Source organism: Ammospiza nelsoni, chromosome 1 (genome assembly GCF_027579445.1).
Source record: "Ammospiza nelsoni isolate bAmmNel1 chromosome 1, bAmmNel1.pri, whole genome shotgun sequence".
NCBI classification, from domain to species: Eukaryota; Metazoa; Chordata; class Aves; order Passeriformes; family Passerellidae; genus Ammospiza; species Ammospiza nelsoni.
In genome coordinates this window covers 83,704,288-83,730,082 of record NC_080633.1, presented here as the reverse complement: position 1 = coordinate 83,730,082, position 25,795 = coordinate 83,704,288, and the positions used below count along the sequence as shown (strand labels likewise).

Sequence of the window (25,795 nt, the reverse complement as noted above, 5' to 3'; positions counted from 1 at the left end):
TGACTTTCTAAAAGCAAGTTTTAAACTTAGATTCTAAAATGAGTTCACTGGGAGAAAAAAACCAAGGTATATCAATTGACTAATTTAAAACAGTTTATCAAATGCAGGAGATTACTTCAAGGTTTATGAACAGAGTTAGATGATAAAAGACAAAGGATTTTTTCCCAATTATTCAAGAGCAAGGATTTCATGTAATGATTTTTTATTTGCTAAGTGCTATGATGTCTGAAGCCTGAAAAAGTAATCAATATATACATACAGATGTGCACACATACATGTAACTCTTACCTTAGCCAGAGGCTGAGATTTAGTGTTATTCAATTTTTTATCTTGAAGTTCAAATGCTTTCATCCCTCCAAAAGACCAACCACCATATCTGATAGTAGAAATTAAAGTAACAAAAAGTTATCTGCCTTAAGCTCTGCAGTTTTCTTGCAAGGGTACAGTTGAGATAGCTGCAATAATGCTTTATTTTTCAACTGAAAGTAAAACTTCACCCCTCACAAATGCCTTCCTTGTTAAAAAGAAGGGGGACAATGTAGTTTTTAATCAGGTGAATATTACTGGCTTTTTTTCTGGCAAAGGTATTGCCTTAGATAAGAATTTTTTGCTTTCTGAAAGCTGAAATCTTTGAGCAGCAGGAAGGGGTGTGAGCAAGTGAGAAGCATCTTAAAAAGCTTTATTTCTTCCTACATCATTCACATATTAGCTCAAATCGTTCATCCAAAGATGCTTACCTCTATTTAAATCAAATCAGATGTACCTTCTTTTAATATATGAATGGCTAACACTTTCTTCTCCTCAATAAAATCATACATGGTCTAATATTTCCACTTACATTATCAGCAGTGGTTGAGTTGTAAAGGCACATAAATAAACTTCAAAATACAGCAGATAACCTCTGTTGCAGATATCACAGAATATGAAGTATTGCCAGGGGCACACCAGCCCTTTTTACTTCAAAGAAAATATTAATTGGAGCATGTCCACCTCTGTTTGATTGAGTCTCTGAGGAATGGAAATTATTTTGTTCACCTGGTTTAGATATGCATCTCTGAGATGCTGAAATAACTCACTACCTGTAAGAAACACCAGAGTATGCCTAGAGGTGATCGTCATGCAGCTTCTGGAGGGAGTTCTGAGATGTGACCATTGAGGATCTTTCATGTTACCTTGAATTTCAGCCTAACTCTACACCTTGATAACAATCACCAGATAAAGACAATGACCCTTTATATTCTCAGTGACAAATATCTATGCTTTGGATCAGGAGGGACAGAGGAAAAAGAAAGGCTAGACATTTTAAAATTACCTTGTTTTGTTGGAAGACCTCACTAAATACTCTTCCACAGGGAACCCTGAAAGATTATACAAAATATGTCCTTTCTTATTCTTCACATAGGAAGCAGAAGTATTGAAAGTTGGGCACATCTGAAAAAAAGTATATATAAAGTAAGTAAAGCACTTTTTAAAAGCAGTGGCACTACATTTAGCCTTATTTTTGGATTTTGATGTAGATTTTATAGCGTTTCTTTTTAACTTGACTTGTCTTTCCCAGCTTTAACAGATTTTCAATAAATTATGAATATTTTTATGTTTATAAGGCAACTCAAATGATTGTGCCACCTACACATTAGAAATCCCTTTGATTTCTCTTGCAGCCCTGTCAGTCAGTTTGTTTTGAAAACATCAGAACTTGTATATAAGCTTAGGAATGTTTACGGCACTGAAAATGGCAAGACTGCTTTTTACTTGTTTTTCCTGAGAAGAAATACAAAATTGGCACCAGATAAATATGAGATGAAAGCAAAATTCTAATTAATGTTATAAGCTTCTAAAAACTTCATTGATGAGCTGAAGAGAAGAATAAAGGAAGATGTCTTCTAATGATTCAGTGGGACATTCTCACAACCAAGAAAAAGGTGACAAGTATTAGACTCAATTATCTCAGAAGCTTTACAAAGTACTTTATGGCAATCAACTGAAGAATTTTAATGCTTTACATCTCAAACCTACAAAAATAAAAATTCACTCTCAGAGATTGCTCTTACATAGCTCACAGATAAAAGTTCTGCCTCCGCTGTCAAGTGACTTTTTTCAGTTTTCATGGTTAATAGACCTCTCCCTGTAAAAGTTTCCCATTTGTATTTTATTCAACCTTCTTTTAATTCCCTTGAGTATTAGAGGCAAACTTATTCCTCGTCCAGAAAAGTAAAAAATAAGTTTCCTCCTTCCATTTTCCCCAAAACTGTATTGCTATATTTCATATGCAACTCTTATTCTAAATAATTATATCTTTATAAACAAAAGAAACTTTTTTTGTAGGATATTCCTTTTTGGGGAAATACATTTGTCACCTCAGTCAGTTTCATATTTTTGTTTATTACTCAACTCAGAGCAAGTCAGCAGGAAAAATAATTCATTAAGAAGGTCAGAAATTCATTATGCTTTTCAAAATCCTTCATTTCTTGAAGCCTGTTGTATTTTGAAATCCAAAATCCAAACCACAAGCAAACTCTAACAATTAAATCTCATTCATGTGTAAATTCCCTGGTGGGTTCTACCAGCTAGGCTCACCCACCTTTTCCTCTGAAAGTAGGTGGTCTTCCAGATGTTATGGAAGTGTTATGTTTTAGCCCTGTTTTACATGGAGGTTTTTCTTAATCAGAATCCTATAACGTATTTAAAGTAAGTTGCATCTGCTGAAAATAGTTCAGCTGTCTCTGATCCTGTTATTTCAGATCAATCTATAGCCATTTCTAGTGCACATATATGTTCAAATACATATAAACCAGGAAATTGTGTACAATTTCATTAGGTGAAAGAGAAGTAAACCTTCAATCATAACAAAGTCAGACCTGTGAGGATTTATTTCCTCATGACTTTCACCAGCCCTTCAAAAACAGCAGCCAAGGAATTAGAAGTAATATACACACATACATTTTTTACATATGTAAGTAAATAAAAAATTACATACCTCTTGTTCAGACACACATCTGCATGAATCCTGAGGTGACATAGATTCTGTCTGCCAGCATGAATTATTTTTTCTAATAGGAATAAATGTAATAAAAATTATAACTAGGAAATGAGAGGAATATGTCACTTAACAGAAGAAACCCAGAGACTAATGGGCAGACCTGGCATGCTTACACCTTCTTAGCATTTGATCACAGCAGCAGCTGTGTCTAGAGTGATACAAATTTTATTCACTTTTATCAAAGTTTATTTATTAAAAATATTTACATAGGCATCAAAATAGCTTCATGTCTCATATTTACAGCAATTATTAAAGCATTGTCGCCACTTCATTCCTGAATTTGGAAATCTAGAACGCTTCCTAACAAATACTTTCTTTATTGTCTGTCCATCCTTCATATGGACACCAGGCTTGATCAAAATCATCCTGAAATTAATCGGAAAACTGCCACTTACTTTTAAGATGTATGGATCAGACCTTTAACAGTAAAGCCTACTTTCCTCTTCACCTGGATGTCAGCTCCTTTATCAGAAACAATTTGTCACTAACACCATGCTGCCAAAAAAAGGCTAAGATAATCCATTACACAGAAAGAAAAAAAAAAATGAAATGCTCAATATTTAAATGAAGGAAATAGTTACATTAGTTACAATTACCCGTGTTGTGAATGCCTGCATCTGTGGTCCCAATCAGAGAAATATCCCAACAGAACCTGAGAAAGTTTTCCTAGGCTATCATCTTCAGTGCTGTTCAAAGAGGACCATAGGGGTATAAGGGATGATGGGGAAAGAAAAATTAAAAAAGAAAAGAAATAAAGACATGTTAATATGGCTCCATTGGCCTTCAGTCTGAAGGTCCTATGTATTTTCCAAGAAATTAAAGGACTATTAAATCCATGCATGGGATACATACCCCAATAATCTCATTTCAAAATACTCAATATGAACATGTAAAGAAAATTCATTGCAATTATGGCTAAACAAATCTCAACATCTACCCATGGGCATTCTTCTTCTTATAGTCATGCATTTCTAACTATTGGCATTGCTAAAGTGTTTTTATGCTTATAAAATAAATTTATATTATATCTATAAATTCAAACAGCATCTTGCTATCTTCATCTGTATATTTGCACCTGTATATGTGATTAGCACTCTATATTGATTGAGTCTATTGATACTGCACATTAAATATAAATAAATAAACAAATAGTTTAGTTGGTTTCAAAGCTGAACATACAGAAATTAGGTTGAGTAAGACGAGCAGCAGGCTTTGTAAATACTGTGTGGTATTTTGAAACCCAAGAATTGTTTCAAGAAAATAACTTCAGACCTAAATAATTTTTTTAAAATGAAGCGTGCAAAGGCTCGTTTAAATACGCTTGTTCATTTACATATAAATGGTCATGGCTGGTATTGATTTGAGTTCAATCTTCTCCAAAGTCTTTGCCCTTTCCTCCAGAAAATCCTTCACACAAAGCTTTTCTAATTTTATCTTTCACTTACAATAATCTATAAAAGTGTACTAAACATCTAAAAAAACTGCCAAATAACTATTGTAAAAAGTAATCTATCATTCTTTCTAGAATACAAGAAGGTCTTTACAATAGGAGAACTCAAGGGTAAAGGTCTCAGAGCCCTGGATATTGATGATGATGGATGAGCCCTTTACCTAAAGAAGGATTCTGCATTGCCATAAAGTCTTGGTGTCAGCTGGAGAGAAGGATAATCGATAGCCAGAGGTTTCACACTAAACAAGGCCATTGCCAGTGCAACAAAGAGGATGGGCAGCAGCACATTTGACAGGCTTCCTCTCCAGTCTCTCCTTGTGTGGTGAAATCTCTTCATCACAAGGGCAATAATCTGTGTGAGAACAAGGCGGGCTCCATGCACACTCGAGGCTCCAGCAAGTGAAATACCTAAGTGAGACAAAGAAAACAACCTGTTGACAAACAAGGAAAACCAAACTGAACTTTCACATGTTACTTTGTCAAATGTAGATCATGACAGTCTTTTAGCTCTAATAAAATCAAACTACATAAGCCTGGCATGCTCTCCTGAATGGAATAGTGTAGCCCCATACCACATCACTTCCAAGCATAAGCAATTAACTAATAAACTCTTCCTGTGAGGGAAAACAGATATTCAGTTAACACATCTCTATAGGTTCCCATGCGCAGGTAATGGTTTACTGAATATTATTTTCCCTAGGCACTCCCTGTGATCCTGTCATGGTTCGACCATTCATTGTGCATTATCACCTTTGTTCCTGGACAAATTACTCTGACAAACATGGCCTGTATTCACACTAATGTCTTGATCCACCTTGACTGGAATTAACAGCAACTTTCCCACAGAAATTTCAATGGATCCTCTTCAGAGCATCACAGTTGACAGGCACATGGATTCTCATAAAAGTATTCCCTTCACTTCCCTGCTCATATGGGACTGATAGATTTTTCATATTTGTTAGTCAATTCAGCTTTCAGAGCTCATGGGCTGTCCTTCAGATTCATATGGGAGTGTGTCCACAGCTTATTCAATCAATCAGTTTCCTGATAGACCTTCCCTTAATTTTATTTGATCATTCTCTCTCTGACACTTGTGAATCACACCAATCACTCTGCCTCCGTTTTAGCCCCTAATGCCTTCTTGGTATGTGCAGGCTCTTATCAAACCCTCTTGCCTGAGGCCTTGCCCAATTGAATGTCCTTCAGCCTCTTTCCTTCCTCACAGCATAGCAGAGTGTCTGACAGATTTACCACCACAGGTATTTGTACCGTAGCAAGACTGAATAGCCTGTTTATTACAGTGCTCAAAGTCATGCTATATTTTATCAACACTTGTGATTTGCCTCTTTATTGCCTTCCCTTCTGCTTATTGACAGCACTCTAACCAGCATCTCCACATTTCCTGTTTAAACAATTATGTGTATGGAAGTTCCCAAGTAACCTCAAATTAATTGTCCTTAGAACAGGTTTTTTTTTGAGTTAACAGAATTTTAATCCCAGACCCTTTGCATTGTTCTAACGGAGTATTTTTAGCCAACTGAGGCAAAGAGGGAGAAAAATTAATCAGATAATAAGCCAAACTTCTGACAATGGTCATTGAACAAACAGCTCAAATTCTGCACTCATTACTCCAGGTAAATACAGGTTAATCACCCTCAGTGCCTGGGAAGGTCACATGTCAAATCCTCCAGAAAATGATTCCCAGGATACGAAAAACAAGTAATGACCAGGAATAAACTTGATACATTTGAACTGTGTCACCTGAGAGCTCATCATGAATACAGGACTGGTTTGGTGAAGGATGAGCAGAGTGCACTATTTATTTTGATTTAACAAAGCCTGTGACGTGGTCTCCCACAGTGGTATGGGCTGTGGAGGACAAGGCCCACTGTTGGACTGACAGGCACCACCCTGAAGTCTGGGAACAGGGATACTGGATCCAGCTGAGGAGCAGGTGATTAGCTGGGATGCCCCTTGGGGGCAAAGATGAGCAAAACACTGGCTAAGAGTACCTTTTAACACAGATGTGTGTGCATATCTGCACCTGGAGGGGATCCACTCTGTTTGGAATCACTTTTCTGTCAGGCACTGGGGACAAGGAGAACCTCCTGGCAGCAGGAGCAGCTCTCTGGCAGCATCTAAGAACCCTAGTGATATCAGGGAGCAAAATCTCTGCTCAGGGTAAGGACAAGCTACAACAGGCACCAGCTGGCACCTGGAAAATTCTGATATCATAAATTAGAAAAAGAAATTTCACTGTGAAGAAAACAATCAAAACTCAAGACTGGCCTGAACATGGCACTAGATAACTTGCTCTTGACCTGCTTGAGCTGCATTCTCAACATTAATTTCTCTGATTTTAACAGACTATAATTAATTAATTTGGGGGTTATTTTGGGGGGAGGGCAAGGGGGGAAACTCCAATATTTGTTACTTTAACTCTGCAACTGAATTTTATATCTTTTTACCCCAGAAAATCCCACTGAGCGGAAATTCTCTCTTTAAGACATTCTAATCAGTTATAGCTTGCTAATTTGACAGTTAACACAAATGGAATTGAAGATTTTGAATCTGTGGAGAGAAAAAGTACCTTCTGAATTCCAATTCTGATTCAGCTTTCAAGTGCTCTGATCCAGAAGGGTTACATTTTAGGCTTGGAATTTTTTGTTCTGTAAATTGGAGTAGGAGGAGGAGACACTCTTCTTAAGAAATTTTTTTTTTGAAGGCAATTTCTTAGGAATGTATTAAGTTCTTCATATTATCATGGTAAGACTCCCAATAGTTGTTACAACACAGAAATTGAGACACTCAGAGGCAGAAAAAATTTCAAGGTAGGAGTGTTTTCAGATTAAAACACACCCAGGAAGTGCTTCCAGCTTAACATCTCTGAAATTGTAAAGTGTTCCATCTCTCATTCATCTAAGTAGTAAAATGCCAGAATATAAGAACAGAATTTTATATTTTCTGTAGTCCCAGATCTCATAAACATGACATGTGAATGAAAGAGTCTTCAATATATTTGACCCTTTGAATCTCTGAAAGGCAACTATGACATCTACTTTCTGGGGACAGAAAGGGAAATCGGAGCTGTCAACCATTCTTTTTTTTTTTTACAAACAGAGCAGAGAGAAATTATAACAATTTAATTCAGATTGCCAAAGGAACGGAAACTGTCATCATGATTATAAATAATTGTCCATTTTGTCCAATATCCTGACTCTTACTCAATATTCATAATGCCAATGAGCCAAGACACACCACAAGAAGATGCAATAAACCATTATAAGTGGAAGTATGTTTGACAATTTAACTGAGGCACTTTAAAGTGATTTATCTTTTCTAAAACCTCATATGTTTATTGTTTAAAATTCGAATTGAAAAGGGTGCCAAATACCTTTCTGAATTATCTTAAATTACCATTTTTGCAACTTTGAATTTTGTCATTTCTTTGTGTCTCAGGTGCAAAACAAAATTCTTGTATACTTGTTTTGGATTTTTTCCATTTGATGATACTGGATGGGTTCTTAAATCTTGCTTTAGGAGACAGGTTATAGAAGTTTTCAATCCATTTTCTGCATAAATAATCCCATCCTTTCACTCTCCTCTTATGAAAATCTTTATAGTCCTAATCAACCTTGCTGCTTGTCTCAAATCCTCTTATATTGACACAAGATATAATGTATATAATGTATCAGTCTCAAGATATAATGTGTTCAATGTAGCTGTCTATCAGATGTGGAAACATTCCTGATTTATATGTTATTATTATATATGCCTGTACTGGTCAACTTGTTCTCTTTATGTATCATACCACTTCATCTGACTGCAGCCACACTGTGAATAGCAGCCTGCTTTGGGCTTTCCATAATAGACTCAATATGGCTTTCAAGATTCCCAAAGTATTAGATCACACTTTCAACTAGAACCTACAGCTTTAATTTTTGCTTCATAAAGCTTCTAAGTAATTCACCACTTATGTCTGGTATGTATGTCAGGATGCATAAAAACAGCTTACATTTATGGGAAAACAGCTTCTGATTATCACTGAGAATGATAAAGGCTAGAAGACAAGACCAGCTGACCTCTCTGTTATGAAGTCAATTTTTATGCAGAAAGCTTGTGAAAATATCCTCATTAATAATTTAGATCACAGAATTAAAAACCTGACCCAAATGTTAGAAGTTGTCTTGCTTGACTTACAGTTGCAATTATCCACCAGAAGTGCAATTATGTTCACAATTAACTTGTACTTCCCAATTCATCCAGACTCTCCTTTGTATTACAGACAAGACTTATGCTAGTTTTCAATATATATAGGTTAATATGAGGTACAGGGAAACAGAACAAGACCTAAAATCCAGAAACAAAAATTATCAAAATCCTTGCCTATAGACTACTCTAGAATTAGGAACAGAAACAATTATTGTAAAAGTCTCTAACTTGGTATTAGATGATCCTTTTCTCCTGTATTTTTCACTTCTAGAAAACAATGTAATTCTAATGTTTTTCATGGTGCAGAAGCAAAGATGGGCTATGCAATAGATAAACTAACAGCCAGGAGCATTTCATCTTCAATTCTACTTCTGTCACTTTGGCATTTAGGCAAGTCATGTAGAGGAGGTCCAGCATTTGGGAAGGTAAGACTTGGAGCTGCAATACTCTGGCAAAGCAGGTGAGCTAGCTCACATGAAACTGGTTACATTCAGAGGCTGCACATATTTATTGGTTTGTCAGAAGTTTTGTGCCAACAAGTAGTTCTAAGCTGAGCAAGTGAACTGTCATCACTCTACATTTCAGCGCACACCATACTGGCCCAGAGGCAGTGCTAGCCCACCAATCTTGGGAGTGCACAGCCTTTCATTAGAAGATATAAAAATGTCCTTCCTCTTCTTGCGCATTTTTTTACTCATTATAAGAAATTATTACTGTATTGATTTTGTTTCCAGGAGGATTTTGAAGACAAATTTTCATGTGGGGAATGTGAATAAAAGGCATTTTGATGGTGTAAAATATAAAGGGAATACATCTGGTCTGTGTTTCATACAGTGGCTGATTCTTGCTTATATCTAATAGAATAATGAGTTATCTCTATCCAAAGCTGATCAGAAAAATATTTATTTTGGGGGGAATTTCACAAGAGAAGTTCCCATGGGGCATTTTTAGATATAAATTCTCCTATTCTTCCATTCAGACTATTTTTAATTTTAGGCATTGTGAATGTTTCTTCTAAAACATTGATTCAAATTGTTTCCATCTTAAGAATTTCCTGTCTAAGAGTTTCTCCCTGCTCCATACATATTGATTAATCCAATTAAGTACCCTTTTTGAAGGCAAAACATGTAGGCTTTAATTTAAAATTTAGCTTTACATTCTGAGTGCCAGATCTCAAAATACTATTCAGCATAGGCCTGAAGACCTTTGAGACACAGTAATAGAAATCTAGGCAACTGTAGAGCTCTTCAGTAGAATTAACATGTTTTAAAGCCAAGGAATTGGTGTCTGTCACTCCCCAACCTTATAAAGAACTTGCTCCAAAACTCAGATCTCCCAAGCCCTTTTCCTCAAGCCAGACAGTTGACTGATTAGACAATTTCCTTCCTTTATCTAAGATATTATTCTTGTTCAAGATCTGACACACTTAATACTTTATCACACTGAAGACCAGTGAAAGGATAGCTTGAACAATACACCTGACTCCTATTGAAAAATCAAGAACCAGCACAACCAGAAAAATGTGCTGCATATTCTCACTGAAGAAACCCCAACACACAAATCTCACAATCTAAAACCCTGTCCCTAGAAAAACTATTAGCAAACTTATAAAGGAGCCTTTTTAAGCTCTTTTTTTTTTTTTAATTTATATCCTAGAATAAGGGGTATGAGCGAAAGTTCATTTGTACACAAAAAGTTTAAGGAAAGAACAGGACGAAGTCTTTTCAAACTTATCACTGTATTTAAAAGAAATGCATCCTAAAATTAGGCCTAAGCAGAGTAGGAATTATCTACTCCCAGCAGTGTGTAAGGGGGTGAAGAACTGGTAGGATACAATTGCACTTTAATCCCAGAGGGAGAAATGCCTTACAGTACCCTTACACTTGACATGGAGAGGAGATATATCTGACTTTCACTAGTTAAATCAAAGACAGAAGTGCTAAATGGGTTTGTGCAAAAGAAAAGTTAAAACATCCAGGTGTCAGAGAGCAAAAAGATTTCATCCATAAAATAATTTCCTTTACTCTGACTTGCTGCATTGTTATTCAAGCAGTGACAGAGATGTGTCTAAGCAAGAGCATTTGATCCTGGACATCACTGCAAGATTTTCATCCAGATGTAAACACATTGTACAAATAACATAAGGCACATAATTAAGTGGCAATGGAAAATACATGTCCAAAGAAGGACAATGAATCTGATGAAGGGCTTGGAGCCCAAGTCTTATGCAAAGTGGCTGGGGGATCTGGGATTGCTTATCCTGCAGAAAAGAAGGCTCAGGGGGGACCTTATCATTCTCTACAACTCTGTGAAAAGAGGCTGTAGCCAGGTTGGGGTCAGTCTCTTCTCCCAAGAAGCCAGTGACAGGACGAGAGGAGTCCTAAGCTGCAGTAGGGGAGGTTTAGGTTGGACATTAGGAATAATTTCTTCACAAAAAGTGTGATGTAACATTGGAATGGGCTGCCCAAGGAGGTTGTGGAGTGACTGCTCTGAAGGTGTTTAAGAAAAGACTGGATGTGGCACCCAGTTTGTATGTGACCCATACAAACACTTCAAGCACCAACCTAAAATATTCTACTCCTCTTGGTCCTTAACCTTGTCATGATATATTTTTCAGATAGGTAACAAGCAGACTGGGAAATAATTAAAATTAGGACTAATTTTTGAGTACTGAATAATCCAGTTACAGAGAATACATTAGGATATACAACAAGATAGCTCTCAAAATAACCTGAATAGAGCACATCACCTAGATTCTCAAGAGCCCATTAAATGCAGCAAATTACTATACCTGTCCCCCAAACTCTCCAACTTTTGTAGATTTTACTAGGTGAATCTACTTTTTCAACATCCAACCACCATCACACTGCTGCAAAGATCTACAAAATAGTCAGAAGACATTTTAAGTGTAAAAATGTATTGTTGTCATCTTATTGTATTTCATATTTCTGGAGTCCCATCCTAAAGTCCATAACTTCTTGCTGGTCCTATTATGCAGCTCCTCTCTGCAGCACAGTTCCTCATGATTTCCACAGGGGCTCATCCTGGGCTCTCGGCCCACCCCTTTTATCCCAGTTGCCTTCACAAACTACAGCTGCTGCCCAACTAAGGACTTTGCAGCTGTAGCTCATTTAGAATAGCTGGGACCCACTTATCCAACACATAGATCTTACAGGGACTCTCTCCACAAAAATGAATACAACTCAAGGTCTTTATTTTGTCTCCAGGCATAGCATGGCCTCATTCACATTATGAATATCACCCTTTAATTTCAAGATCTTGCATTTTCTCAAAGTTGAGCATACTAGAGGTACGAACAATAGATAAAGAGATGAACACTCCTGAATGCAAGGAAAATATTTCTTCACAATTATACAAAGTAGATTAAAACTAAAAATTAGGTTCTAGTTTTCCCTTCCTTTATATGTTTACAATCACAACAACTTATAGCCAACATTATAATTCTATTATATGAAATATGAATTTAAGTATCTGAAACACTCATGTAAGACAGAAAAAAGGTAAGCCAGCCTCTTTAATTAACATATAACTAATACTCACATGCCTACAGAATTTCCTGACTGTTTCAACCCTCTATTTAATGCAAGAATATTCAATCTCATATCAATGCAAAAAAAAAAAAAAATTAAGCTTTGTCATCACTCATATTAAATAACAGAAAATCTTCTGAAAGTGCCACATCATGCACCGCACATGTGTGGTAGTAAATAAAAACTTTAAAAAAGATGTGCATCAAAACCACATTCTAAATGTAAATTTGAGGAAGCAAGAAAGTCCAAATGGCATTTAGCAAATAAATAAAATAGTCAGAAAGACAGTGATCTAAACCTCTGCTGTGGACCTGCTTTATGCTCATGCCTTCCCAAACCTATTTTTCTCTTTTATCTACTCATTGCATTCAGTCTTAAAACTAGACTGCAAACTGTCAGAGGTGGTAAGGACCTGGGTTTTTTATTCTTACTGTTAGTCTGTAGGGTGTCTGGAACAACAGGGTATGACTTTAGATTGGGTTTCCAAGGCACCGTGCCTCATACAATAAACAACAGCTACCACTAGGAAAAACCTAGGAAAAAACAACACCCTTGTGTTGTTGTTTTTTGTTGCTGCTCAAGTGTGAGCTGGTGTTAAAACACCCCTTGCTGTTTTTACTAGTGTGGGAATGGGCAGGGATACTGATGCCACAGCAGAAACTTGACTGAGCATACATTTATTTGGGAATTTAACACTTCCAGGTTATAAAAGCACTGTCATTACTTTCAATGAAGGGAATTAATTTTCTAGTGCAAAATACTCTGTTTCTTCACCTTCTCCAGCCATAAGAACACAAACAGTACATGAGCATAAGGAAATGGGAAAAAATGGTCCTGTCTCCTATCCATCACCCTACAGACACCATGGAGAGCCAAATACAGTGGGTACACTGACAGGCAAGCTAATCTGGTGAATGGACACCTAAGCTAGTCTGGGCCTGGTGGAAGAGGAGGACACACTACTGAATGCATTGTTACAATAATTCATAAATAGAGGGTTTCAACTGTTTCTACATTTTTGATGCCTGAAACGATCTCTTTTGATCCATTTCCATGGTTTTTTCCCTGCTTTGCCATAGTTAATATCTCTTCATCCTAGCTGGGATTTTTGTCAGCTTAAACCACGCTGAAAAAGAAGTTTGAAATAAACAACAAGTATTTTTATTAGACTTGTGTGGTGAACTCTGATGTGGCCAGAACAACTTCATCATTATGGGATGCGACTATTATTTGGAAATAAAACATAAAGAAACCCAAAAAAACCCAAAACAAAACAAAAATGAAAACACAAAACAAAAAACCTAAATTTTCATTCAGGTAGACAGGCTATCATGTCTTGGAAAAGAAAATTACTACAGGTTTGAAACCCCTAAGTCTCTGATTTTGAGTTTCTGCATGGTTAATTTGCAACATTAACAACTATGCTAATTTCAATTTCCAGGAGATAATTTTGGAAATAGATACTCTTTTAATGCAGTACTATCTCCTCTGCAGCGATGCTCCTGCAATGAATTGCCACATGGAGGAGGAGACAAGTAACGGAAGAGCTGAAATAAAAGTACAGACTGTGGCTACAAAATGGAAGCATAGTTTCACCTTCTGTTTGTACTCTTTGAAGGTACAACAGTAGAAGAGAAGCACATACTGTTAGAATTGCAAAAAATATCCCAATCCATTTAATATGTATCATATCTATGTCAGACTTGGCCAAGAGAAAGAATACATTTGTGCATGCACAGGCAAACAACCATCAGATACATCTTGTCCACTAGAATATACCCTCTAATGACAATAAGCAGCACACTTACTGAGGTTGGTTCCTCTTCTTTCTAGATCAATACTCAGAAAGTTGTTAGAATTTAACTCACTGAATTCAACCTATAAACTCAAGTTACAACATTTCAAGACTGAATCTGATGCAGACCATAGGGCTATACCCCACAGTGCTTTTGCTGTGTCTGGTAAAAAACTGGTAAAAGGGCAGAATAGCAATAAAATCTGAACTTTGCTCTACTACTTCCCATAACATTATGTGTGAGACTAAATGCTAAGTACCTTAGCATTTCCAACTAAAAAGATTAAATAGAGCAACAGAAGAAACAGCTATATATTCTAACCAGGTGCTCTCAAACACTTCCCACTGGTCACTCCCAGAAAGGGAACTTCAAAATAACAACTGTCCATTATTGTACTGCAGATGACTTCTGTCATGCAGCTGCTCAGTTTGCCATGAGTGGCCTTTGAAAACACTATGTACAGCACTCTGGAAGAATCCTCTTTGAATTGCTCAGAGAAAACTCAGACATTAAACAGAGGAAACAACTTCAGCAGGGCCCAGATTTCACCATGACGGACAAGGACATTCTGACCCACTTTAACTTTCAGGATTTTTGCAAGTATTATCTTAATACAAACAAAGTACTTCATCTAAAATACTGCAGCTCCCATTATCAGGAATTTTTTGGACCATATCTCTACTGGAGTTATTCTATTAATACAAAAATCATATCAAAGTTTGTGCAGGGAAACAATTCAAAACTGAAAGTTCTGCAGGAGGCATGTTTTATTCAGACCTGAAGCTCTAGGTCTGAATAAACATTGAAAAAATGTGTTTGATGAATAATCTCATGCCTCAGGCATTCATGTATCTCATAAATAGTAGTATTAAACAACTTCAAGGATCTGGATTAGCAGAAACAACAGCTTCATTTTTTTCTAATGTTTCCAATGAATACTGTAACCTAAATAAACTGTAAAATAGATTTAGAGACAGATAGAAAAAAATTACATGGCTAAAAATTCCCACCTATACAGAAGTCCAACACCAGGTCTACTATAATGAAGTCCCACTTATATTTCAAATGAGGAATTGGCTAGCAACAGTGTAATAAACATCTTGTATCACCCTGTAACAAGTGTACCATATGAAAAGGTGGCAAAAAAAGGGTAGTCCTAAGTGCTCCACATACTGCCCTTCATACTAAAACTACTTTACATGTTGTCTCTGTAACTCCTAAACCAGTTTTTTTTTTAGTTTTGAAGAAAAAAAAAAAAAAAAAAAAAAACAAAAACAAACCAAAAAACCCCATGTAGTACTGCAGAATGTTGCTAGTATTGAAAAAAAAAAAGTGTGAATATTGCTGAAGTCTTTGTGGGCTTTTGGTGCACAAAAGGAATGTTTTAGCAATAGAGCAGAGACAACAATTTCACCAAAAGAGATACTTTTGAGAAGGAACTGGACAGGTGAAAATCTAGTTTCATTAGAAGCGTCAGCCTCAAAGAGAGTTTTACTAGCACAACTAAGATGCGTAGCCCACCTCCTACATATCTAGGGTATTTACTCAATAAATGAGGCAAGATGTTAGGAAGATTTCATGAAGCCCCTTCCCTAAGCAATGTTCTGTTTCAGAATGAAAAGTAAGCATCTTACTCTTGATAAGCATTTCTTTAAAAAATTGGTCATTTACATTACTTACGTAATTGAAGTTAAAATATATGTATTCTTAGTGCAACAGCACTAATACAGCAAAACTGCTTTAAAATACTTGTGTTTTAAAGACATGTGTTTACATACACACACACTTTCTTCATCTGTAAAAATATAAATACACAAACACAAAAAGATCTATGAAATATACACTCCACTTGTAAGCTCAAGCAAGGCAAGAAACCATCAGAATTTACTTTCCATATAAAACCTAAAGACTAGCTATTAGCAACAAATACTTTCTGACATCATATGTATGACTTTGAGTTGATTATCTAAGTGAAAATTTTGTCCAGCACATAGGTCCCATATTACGAGGGAGAGAAATAATAGTTTATGTGGAATATGAGGTGTGAGGAAGGCAGGTAGTGTTAACCTACTTTATGTCTCTGAAATAGGTACTTCTAAACAGAGACACTGATGCTTCATGTCTACAATATTCGTCACATAAATCAAGTTACATTTTGCAAGATGGAGTATTGAAGTCATTCCTAAGTTCTTTTATGCAAATTTTACAGGGAATTGAAAGAAATTAGCTCCATTTACAAATGGATGTTAAAATATAACTTCAACGATATTGCAAAAATCACTGTCAAGCCTTTTTTTTTGTAATTACAGTGAACTCAATTAATCATAGTGGATTGAAAAATCCTGTTTAAGAATAGAAGAAGCCACTTGATCATCTTCCAAAAGACATCAAATTCCACTCTGCTTCTCAAATGCAGAAATCAATAACACCTTTTACTGTAGCATATTTTCTGCAAAGACCCAATCTTGTGCCAAATGCACCAGGAGAAGCAACACACTTCCCTGGGTAGAATAACTCGAACTGCTAATTAACTCTTGCTTGTCTTCAGATTACACCTATTTGCTTACTTTTTGCTTCCTTTATTCAATTTCTCTCTTCTGCTTATATAATTCTATAAAAGGTAGAATTATACTTTAACAGATGTATTCTCCATGCGTTTAAAAAAATAGTATCTTTAAGCAAACCACTTCTCTGTCTTATTTTTGATAAACTATGTTAACAGAGCCCTGATGGTGCCTTTACAAGGACTTCACTGCCAACCTCCAAATATTAATTCTTCTCTGCTCACTTCCTGAATTCTCAATTTCTCCCTAAAGTCATTCAAACTTAAAAATATGGACAAAAAGGTTGTACTAGTATTGTAGCATCAGTCTCATCAATTTTGAATGGATAGTCAAAATGACCTCTTCGCATTATTTTGTACATTTAGCTCAAATATAAATCACCTTAGCTGTCTTAAAGTGGTTCTCAACCAGGATCAGCAGATAACTCAGTCAGTGTTTTCCAGGATATTACTCCCCATCACACAGACATGCCTAGCATTTGGCTTAATTAAAATACCCTTTATTTAAAATGGATTCAGCTTTTCAAGTGGTCTAACTCAGTCCTTAGGACTGGTCTCACTTATCACCTTTCAGCAGCTGTTTTTCATCACCAAGGTTATGTTTACTTCAGCATCAGTCACAAAGATAATTAAAAGGCAGAGTTGAAACTCAGCTGTAATTCACAAAAGCTCTTCATTTTGATATTTCACTATTAACAACTGCTTTTTGTCAGCTACAATTTCTTAGTAAATTAGCTTTTGGCTGAGCTTTATAAGTACTGTATATTGTTGGTCTCACCAATCCTAACAGGAGCAATCTCACATTTGGCCCAATATGGTTCAAAATGGTTAAAACCAGCTGCTTCAGAGAAAGGGTTAAGCAACATTAAAAGGTAGTTATGCATCAACCTGCTCCCATGCCCACACTTTCAGAGGCTAACTTATCCAAGAAATCCAGAGGCATATAAGCCTTAATAGCACTACTGTTACTACATCTGTTCATATTATACATCCATTAATAACCATTCTTTGGCTTTTTAAAATGTATTGCAATACTCTAAGTCTCTGTAACATTATATGGCAGGAAAATCCAAATGCTACATATTACTGTGCACAAAAATACAATGAATCAATTTTGAATTTTCTACAGTTTAGTTTCATTTTATCTCAAGGGTTCCAACTGTAGTTTACTGCCAGAAGGGACTAGACCCAAAGCTGGTATGTCCCAGAAATTTCTAAGACAATAAATGCTACAAAATTAAATAATTTGTCTCTTCCACAAAACATCTGAGTAATTTAATTCAGCAATATTGGTCCCTGAATAAGCCAACAAGACTGCTCACTAACCTATTACCTGCTTTTGCATATGTTCAGATTATTTTGTCATTTATCCATGGATAGCTACTCACCTCTTGGACTTGCTCTTAGATCCCCTGATTATTTCTGTATATGTACTGCCTGCTGTGGATTATGATAATTTTACTGGCCTCCATAGAGTTGGTTTCTCCATTTCTCTAGGCTATTTGGCTTCAATGGTCTTGTCAAATAGTCATTGCAAGCTCAGTCTAACCATTTTTCTGCATCCTCTGTATACATCTACAAAACAATAATTACTGTGTGTTCCAACTGTGTATAAATTAATAATGCATGACTGTACTATAATATATCCATGTACTGTGTCTGCACACACAGTAATCCCTGACTTAAAATTCTAACTGTTTTCACAAAAAGGTGAATTTTACCCTAAGTTTTTGTCATTGGAATAAAACTAAAAATTTTGAGAAAATCTTTCACAATGGAAACAAACTACTATATATTACAGTGTGCTTTGCATCTTTAAAATTACCAATGTTAAAACTGTTACAATAAATTTCATTAATGCACTGCGAATTAAATATAACTTTTTCATTCAGAAATGCACAAATACTTCTGAGTTTATTTTACATTATTTTCATTGCTGACTTTAAGCAGCAGTCCAGCACCAAACAGCTGCTTGCCCATACTCCCCCTCCTCCAGCAGGATGGGGAAGAAAATAGAAAAAGAGAAAGCAAGAAAAATTGTTGGTCAAGACACTGGCAGTTTCAGCAGTAAAGGAAAAAGAAAGAAAAATAAACCCAAAAGAAAGAAACAAATTAAAAACAAAAAAAAAATCCAACACAAATAATGCAAAGGCAATCACTCACCACCTCCCACAAGTAGACATGTTCAGCCACTGGTAGCAACAGCTAACTCCTCAAAAAAGGTTTTGTTGCCAAGAATGGCACTCTGCAACATTAAATAACTCTCTGGTGAGTTTAGCTCCTCTGTCCAGCTCGTGTCCCCTCACACCCTCTATCTCATTATCAGCTTGGTCATAGCAGGGACATGGGAAAAGAGAGAGCCTTGACACCACTCAGTGATGGCCAAAACACTGGCATGTTATCAATACTGTTTCAGTCACAAATCCAAAACACTGCATCACAGAGGCTGCTAAGAAATTTAACTCAATTCCAATCAGACACTGTACACTAAGACACTGTAAAACATAACTAGAAATTATCTCTGCTCTGATTTCAGTGAGGTACTGTCATATTTTGCTGAAATAATGTCTCTTGAGTGTTTTTGGCATTGGTGGTCAGCCTAAATCGAGTACTGATTTTCTGCAGTTTCATTTAAGAAGAGACACACACCTCTCTGCTAAGCCTCCTGGTCCAGGAGACATTAGACAACATTTTGATTTCTGCACAATCCTGGCACCTCAAGATCTCAGCAGCATTAAAGGGTAGCCAACACCTCTGCTTGAGCTCAGATCTGTGCTTTGTGAAATCACCTCCCTAGTCTAAATTCTTTTATCAAATCAAATAGCAGCATCCTGTGATCCCCACAATAATCCCAGCTGCTTGCTCTAAGGGGTTTTGAAAATTCATTTGACTACTCTGACAAAAGCAAGTTTGACTGTCTTTGAACCTGCTTTCAAAGACAAAGTTATACAAGTCAAGCTATTGCCCATGGAGTATTCTGGTTAACTTTGACAATGATGGATACCTTTCATGACCATTTCCCAGATCCCTAATGCATACATTTCACAACTGTCCTTAATGATGAATGACAGTCATCAGCAATGAGTGACAATTTTCCAGTACTCTCATCCCCAAAGAAATGGCATTATCATCACATATTCTTGCTATAATTTATCAGGGTGAAAAAATACAGAGTCTCTGAGTACTCAAATCTTTATTAATGAAATAACTTAAACAAATACTTCTTTATACATTTTGAGATGCAGATAGGAAAGTATATCAAGTTCTTCAGTAGAATATACTGTCTTCATTACTTTCTAAACTGTAAATTTTACTCTTTAATGGAAATACAATGTGGAGAAGACAGATTGTTATGATTTGAAACTAGTTCAGATGTCCTAGCTGAGACTTGAATAAATAAATTGACTGTTATAAAATAAGGGATATTCAAAACTGTGTTTTGAATAGAAGCCTCATTCTCACCACTGACAAAAGTGGCAATTTTATTTGCTTAGTGAGGTTATTTTAGTTTTATACACTTGCATCTTCACTGATTCAAGATGGAATACCCCAGCAAACACACCCTCTGGAAAAAGTCATCTATTCAAGCTTGCACTTTGTGAAAAAAGGTCTCACCTTAGACCACCATTGTTGGCAATGATTACTTATTACTGGCAGATTCAATTGAATTTATCTTAACAAATAAAGAAAGCTTGGCTGAAAATTGTTATTTCTGTTACAGTAACATTAAGGGTCTACAGATCAGGTCTTTCCTGTGCCTGTACTTTATAAAAACATAATGAAAAGTATTGCACATAGAACAAAGTGCTTGACATCTAACCATAGAAAACTATAATCTAAATGTCAGTCTTCAAACAGAAACAGGGTAAGTATACAAGCATGAAAATCCTAGAACCAATGTGAAAACATTCATCAACTTGATGGGCACTGACATGAGAGAACTTGAGTCTTGGATTTTGTAATGACATCACCTTATGATCATTAGTGATGATTAGTGATTCTTCTTATGAAGAGAATTTTTAAAGGAGAAAAATCTTCCTGCATTTTCAGAAGCATTTGGAAGGACCTCCTCCCAGGCTTGCAGGGCAAAAAAAGAGAAAGTATGAAGGGTTTTTCTTACAGCAAGATGTAAAGGAACCTAAAATACCATGTCACTTAAGAAAACTAATTATCTCTTACTACGAGGGGAACCAGCTCTTTTTTTTCTTCTTTTGAATTGTATGTGTATGAACATGAATGCACTTTTCTTAGAGTGTAGGGATTTTATATCTGTGGTATATGTCTGTAATATTTATCCATTTTCAGTATGAGACAAAGAGGATAATTAGTTTCCAGGGACTGGTACAAAGCAATAAGTCAATGCTGCTGCAGTGAGAGAATGCATGTGTACATGCATGGGTGGGAAGATGACTGTGAAGGGATAGAGGTAAATCACAGCAGACATATAAAAACTACTTCCCCAGGCAGACACACAAAAAAGAAATTACCAGATGGTAGCAAGAAGTATTCTCCATTTGCTTGCACATTCCTCACTTTTGGGAACTTCATGCATGCTTACATTTGTGTTTTTGATCTTTATAAATCTAGTTACTTCAGAAGGCACATCATTTTGTACTTACAGGCTGATTCAGCACCATTTGTATGGTCCACATGTGCTGCCTGTGGAACACAGGGCATCTTCTCTGACTCCTGCAGCAGCTTCAGGAAAACCTTTCATGAAAGGAGAAAAAAGTACTTTAGAATCAATTTTCTAAAACTATTATATATATATATACACACACATATATATATCCTAAACCATCCAGACAGCCAGAAATTACTACTGAAAATCTTGGGGATAAAGGAAATGAAATACATGTCAATAGATGCAAAAACACCCATGCAAATATTGCTGACCCATGAACACTACCATCTGCGAAGATTTTTCAATAGAATTTCTGCCCTTGATTGATTTTTTATGCCCCTAAGATTTGGTATGTGCTGGAACTCAGTTACTGCAGTTTCTGCCAAGGAAAGAGCTTAACTCTCTTCTAATGCTCCAGCTAGAAATCTATGGACACAACTAGAACTAAACCTAATGTACAAACTCCTACAGATCTGAGAAGCTACATATTTCAGGGAATTCACAGTGTCTAGGGACACTCAGAAAATGTTCCTAGATATGTGCAAGGACATGGACAATAACGTTGCTGAAAGACATGTAAAGGACAAGGCAATCATCAGAGACAGCCAAGGTGAACAAAGTCTTGTAAAACTCATACTGCAGAGGAGACTGGGCAACAATGTGTATTTTGTAGCAAAACATTAGTGTGCATACCTGAAGAAGTGAAGGGAGACGACCATCCGATTGATGAGCATCGAACTCCAATTTATTGATCCACCATGCACATTTTATAACCGTGTTAATTAAGTTCATACATATTGCAAAACCCGAGCTCATCATTGGTTACAGATTACACATCAACCCCTCCTTTTGTTTTCAATACCTGTGGTTTGTTATTGAGACCAAGACTTGTTTTCTCATCCTATTATGAACGGTTCTCAAGGCCTCCATGTTTGTCACTTTTGCTTTCCCAGACTATCCAAGGACAAAATATTTACTTGTTATTAAAAAACAGCCTGAGAACTTCTGCTGTTTACAGAAATGTGCCTGAGAACTTTGTTGTTTACAGGAACAGGGTTGAGAATTGCTGCTTACAGCTGCCTTTTACCCTTCCATCAGCTGTATATTTTCATGACCTCTTTCTATGAGCCATGTTTGAACAAAGGTCTCCACACATACCCCAAAGTGGATAGAGATTATAGGATCCTGTTACCTTAAATCGCCATGAGAAAAACTGAAATTCCTTTTCTATAAAAGCAACAATCTAAAAATATGCACTAGCTTGAAATTGAAAGGATTGATTTTTCTAAAGTAGGAGAATGCATGTCAGAAGGGACTTAAAATTATAAACACCCAGCAGAATTCACCAACTTCATAATCATGAGATCTATTTAAATGGTATATACGCTTTCCCTAACAGATATGTGTCCAACCTACTATTTCTTCCTTAAACCTGTTTCACAGTTCTGTCCACATAAAGCCCTTTGAATTTCACAGACATGCCTTTCATTTTTCTGCACCTCAGCCTTGCAGAAGCTTTCATAGTGAGCCTTATTCACACACTCCCCACTTCTTGTAAACTCAAATTAAAAACACAATTAGCATTTTCTTATCTTAACGTGAACTGCAATTTAAATAGCGATCTAAGAACCTCAAGTAAAAAGAAAAAAAAGGAAAAATTTACAGAAAATACAGGTACCATGAGCATCTCAAATTAAACAGAAAAAGAACAACAAAATTTTTTCTTTGTCTTGATGAAAGTTTTCTTTTGCTCTTTCCTCTCTGTTTGGGTTGAGCCACAAGACAGATTATACCCACAGTGCAACTTTCAGAAATCATTAAGAAACCATTTATTTCTTCCCACAAAAGAATCTGATCTCAGCTATAACAAAAAATTCCTTGTTTCCAAGGAGCTTATACAATAGACAATAAAACCCAGTCAATGTGAAGTACTTTATAGCTCTTGAAAGATATTTCTTGACTTTCTAAGGTCTGACTGTTACAAAAACCATATTTGCTTAGTCAATATAATTGCCATTTAACAGTGGTTATTGATTGCATTTGTTACCTGCCAGCTTTCAGGGAACAACTTTGGCTATTAACAACTGCTAGGCCAGAAATTTCTGGCCTGATATTTCTGTATTAGCCCCTGGAGGCAGATCCTGACAGTCTAAAGCCACATTCTAATTTGTTTTCTTGGACCTGCTTGCTGATGGCTATGAACACCAATTCTGTCAAGCAAACCCAACTAAACTGCAACAACTGAATCATAGAATCACTGAATGCCCTGCGTTTGAAGGGACCTTTAAGATCGTCTATTTAAAACCCATCTGCCATGGACAAGAACATATTCCATTGGACAAGATTCCTCAGAACTACATGCAGCCTAGTCTTGAACAGTTCCAAGGATGGGACATCCAGGGCTTTTCTGGACAACCCAATACACTGCCTCACCACCCTCACAAAATAGAATTTCTTCCTGATGTCTAATTTAAACCTATTCTTCCTTGTCCTCTCACTGCATGCTCTTGTGAAAAGTGTCTCTCTGCCTCATAGGCTCCCTTCAGGTACAGAAGGTCACCATTAGGCCACCTCAAAGCCTTCTCCTCTTCCAACTGAACAATCCTAACTCTCTCAACCTTTCCTCATGGGAGAGGTTCTCCACCCATCTATTCACCTTGGTGGCCTACTCTGGACTCACTCCAACAGGTCCCTGTCCCTCATGTGCTGGGGCCCCCAGAGCTGATGCAGCCCTGCAGGTGGGGTGTCACCAGGGCAGAGCAGAGGGGCAGAATCCCCTCCCTCCCCTGCTGCCCACGCTGCTTTGGATGCAGCCCAGGACACATTTGGCTCTCTGGGCTGTGAGTGCCCATGGCTGGGTCATGTCCAGTCTCTCATCCACTGGCACTCCGAAATCCTTCTGGGCAGGGCTGCTCTGACCTGTTCATCCCCAGCCTGTGCTGATACTGGGGGTTGCCCGATCCAGGGGCAGCACCTTGAACTTGGTCTTGTTAAACCCCAAGAGATTCCCACAAGCCCAATTCTTGATCCTGTCTAGCACCCTCCAGATGGCATCCTGTCCTTCAGGTGTGTCAACCACTTGGTGAAACCACAAAGTAACTACACATCTGTAGCTAGGACAGTGCCTACACTACAAAATGTTGTCTGCATATGCTTACTTCAGTGCCAAAATAGCTGCAGACACATTTTCTTATTTAATCTCATTAAGTCACTGTAGAGAGGTTGTAGTTATACCTTAAAAAAATAAACAAACCCACCAAATGCTTTTCTAATACATCCTATGTCTGTTGCAGCTTCATTGACACATACTCTGATGTAGCTATAAAGGCAGGCCACCTGCATTGCCCAGTCCTCCCATGGTATCCAGTTTTCAAACATCCTCTTAAGAGGATAGGAATCATTAGGGACTACATTGTACAGAAGGTATGATAGTTTACCTCATGTTGCATCAGATATTGTGAACAGAAGTGGTATTAGCCTCACAATGTTATTAGCAGAGTGAGTACCCTCTGAACAACACAGGTATGGAAAAGTCAGGATTAGGCACCATGACAGAGACAGTATGTTCTTGCTACATCTAAATGAAGGTGTGTTCTAGACCTCAGCAGAGCATCTTTTCCCCACACGCCTCAGCAATTCCTGCTTGTTCAGAGCATGGTGTTAATGACAGCAAGGTTGTGGGTTCAATCCCTGCGTGGGCCATTCACTTAAGACCTGGATTTGATGACCCTTCTGGGTCTCTTCCCACTCAAAATGTTCTGTGAAATTCTGTTTAATTTCTGTTTTAACTAGCGAGTCTATATCTCTATATCTGACTAAGGACTTGTCCTTGTCAAGGACAAAAAGTGCTTTTTGTCCTTGAGGAAACAAGTCTGGCCAAATGACAATATTACAGAGAGATAGATTAATGTGATTGTGCCACCACCAGAATGTGTTGGAGCACCTTGCATCTCACTAGAAGGTGCACACAATTTTAAATGAGGTATATGGCTTTCCCTGGAAAGTTTTAATACAAACTCTCAGGTCTTTTCAAAGAAAATAATTTTTAAACAGTACTCAATTAACAAATTTTGATGCATCTGATTTTGAAAAGATGTTACAATCATTTTGTTCTCCCCTCAAAGAAAAACAAGAAAGCAATAAGCTTTGAAATCTCCAGAGATGCCAGAAAGTGAAACAGCATCCTCCAGAGAGCTCTTAGTATATGTTTAATTTAATTAACTACCCTTCTACTCTCCTTTTGGTTCTATCAACACTTTGCATTACAAATTTTATAAAATATACAAATACAAATGTTTGGAAAATATATCTAAAGCCTAAATTTGAGCAAATATAATATTAGTGAGATTTAAAGGTGTCAGAAACTGATTTGTTAGCACCTCAAGAGTCCATTGAAATATGAATGGAAGTCCATTTTCCCTCACTGAATAGGATTTTTAGAGAGTGTGAGTGTCCCTCAGAATTAAAAACAATAACAGTGAGTGTATAAGAGAACAAAAAGAAAGGATAAAAAGATTATAATACATTTCTTTCTTTAAGACCAAGGCTCTTTGTTTCCA

At 36.7% G+C, this 25,795-nt stretch overlaps 1 protein-coding gene across 1 annotated transcript in view; it reads right to left on the bottom strand.

Moving 5' to 3' along the window:
* Window positions 1–25,795, bottom strand: part of ABCA13 (ATP binding cassette subfamily A member 13) — a 175,969-nt gene that overhangs the window by 65,896 nt on the left and 84,278 nt on the right. The window contains exons 36-41 of the mRNA XM_059479845.1: window positions 21,232–21,322; window positions 4,652–4,898; window positions 3,637–3,726; window positions 2,978–3,050; window positions 1,313–1,431; window positions 289–376 (exon numbers count right to left, since the gene is read on the bottom strand). Of these exons, the coding sequence (XP_059335828.1) occupies window positions 289–376; window positions 1,313–1,431; window positions 2,978–3,050; window positions 3,637–3,726; window positions 4,652–4,898; window positions 21,232–21,322 (708 nt within the window). The remainder of the gene's footprint in view (window positions 1–288; window positions 377–1,312; window positions 1,432–2,977; window positions 3,051–3,636; window positions 3,727–4,651; window positions 4,899–21,231; window positions 21,323–25,795) is intronic.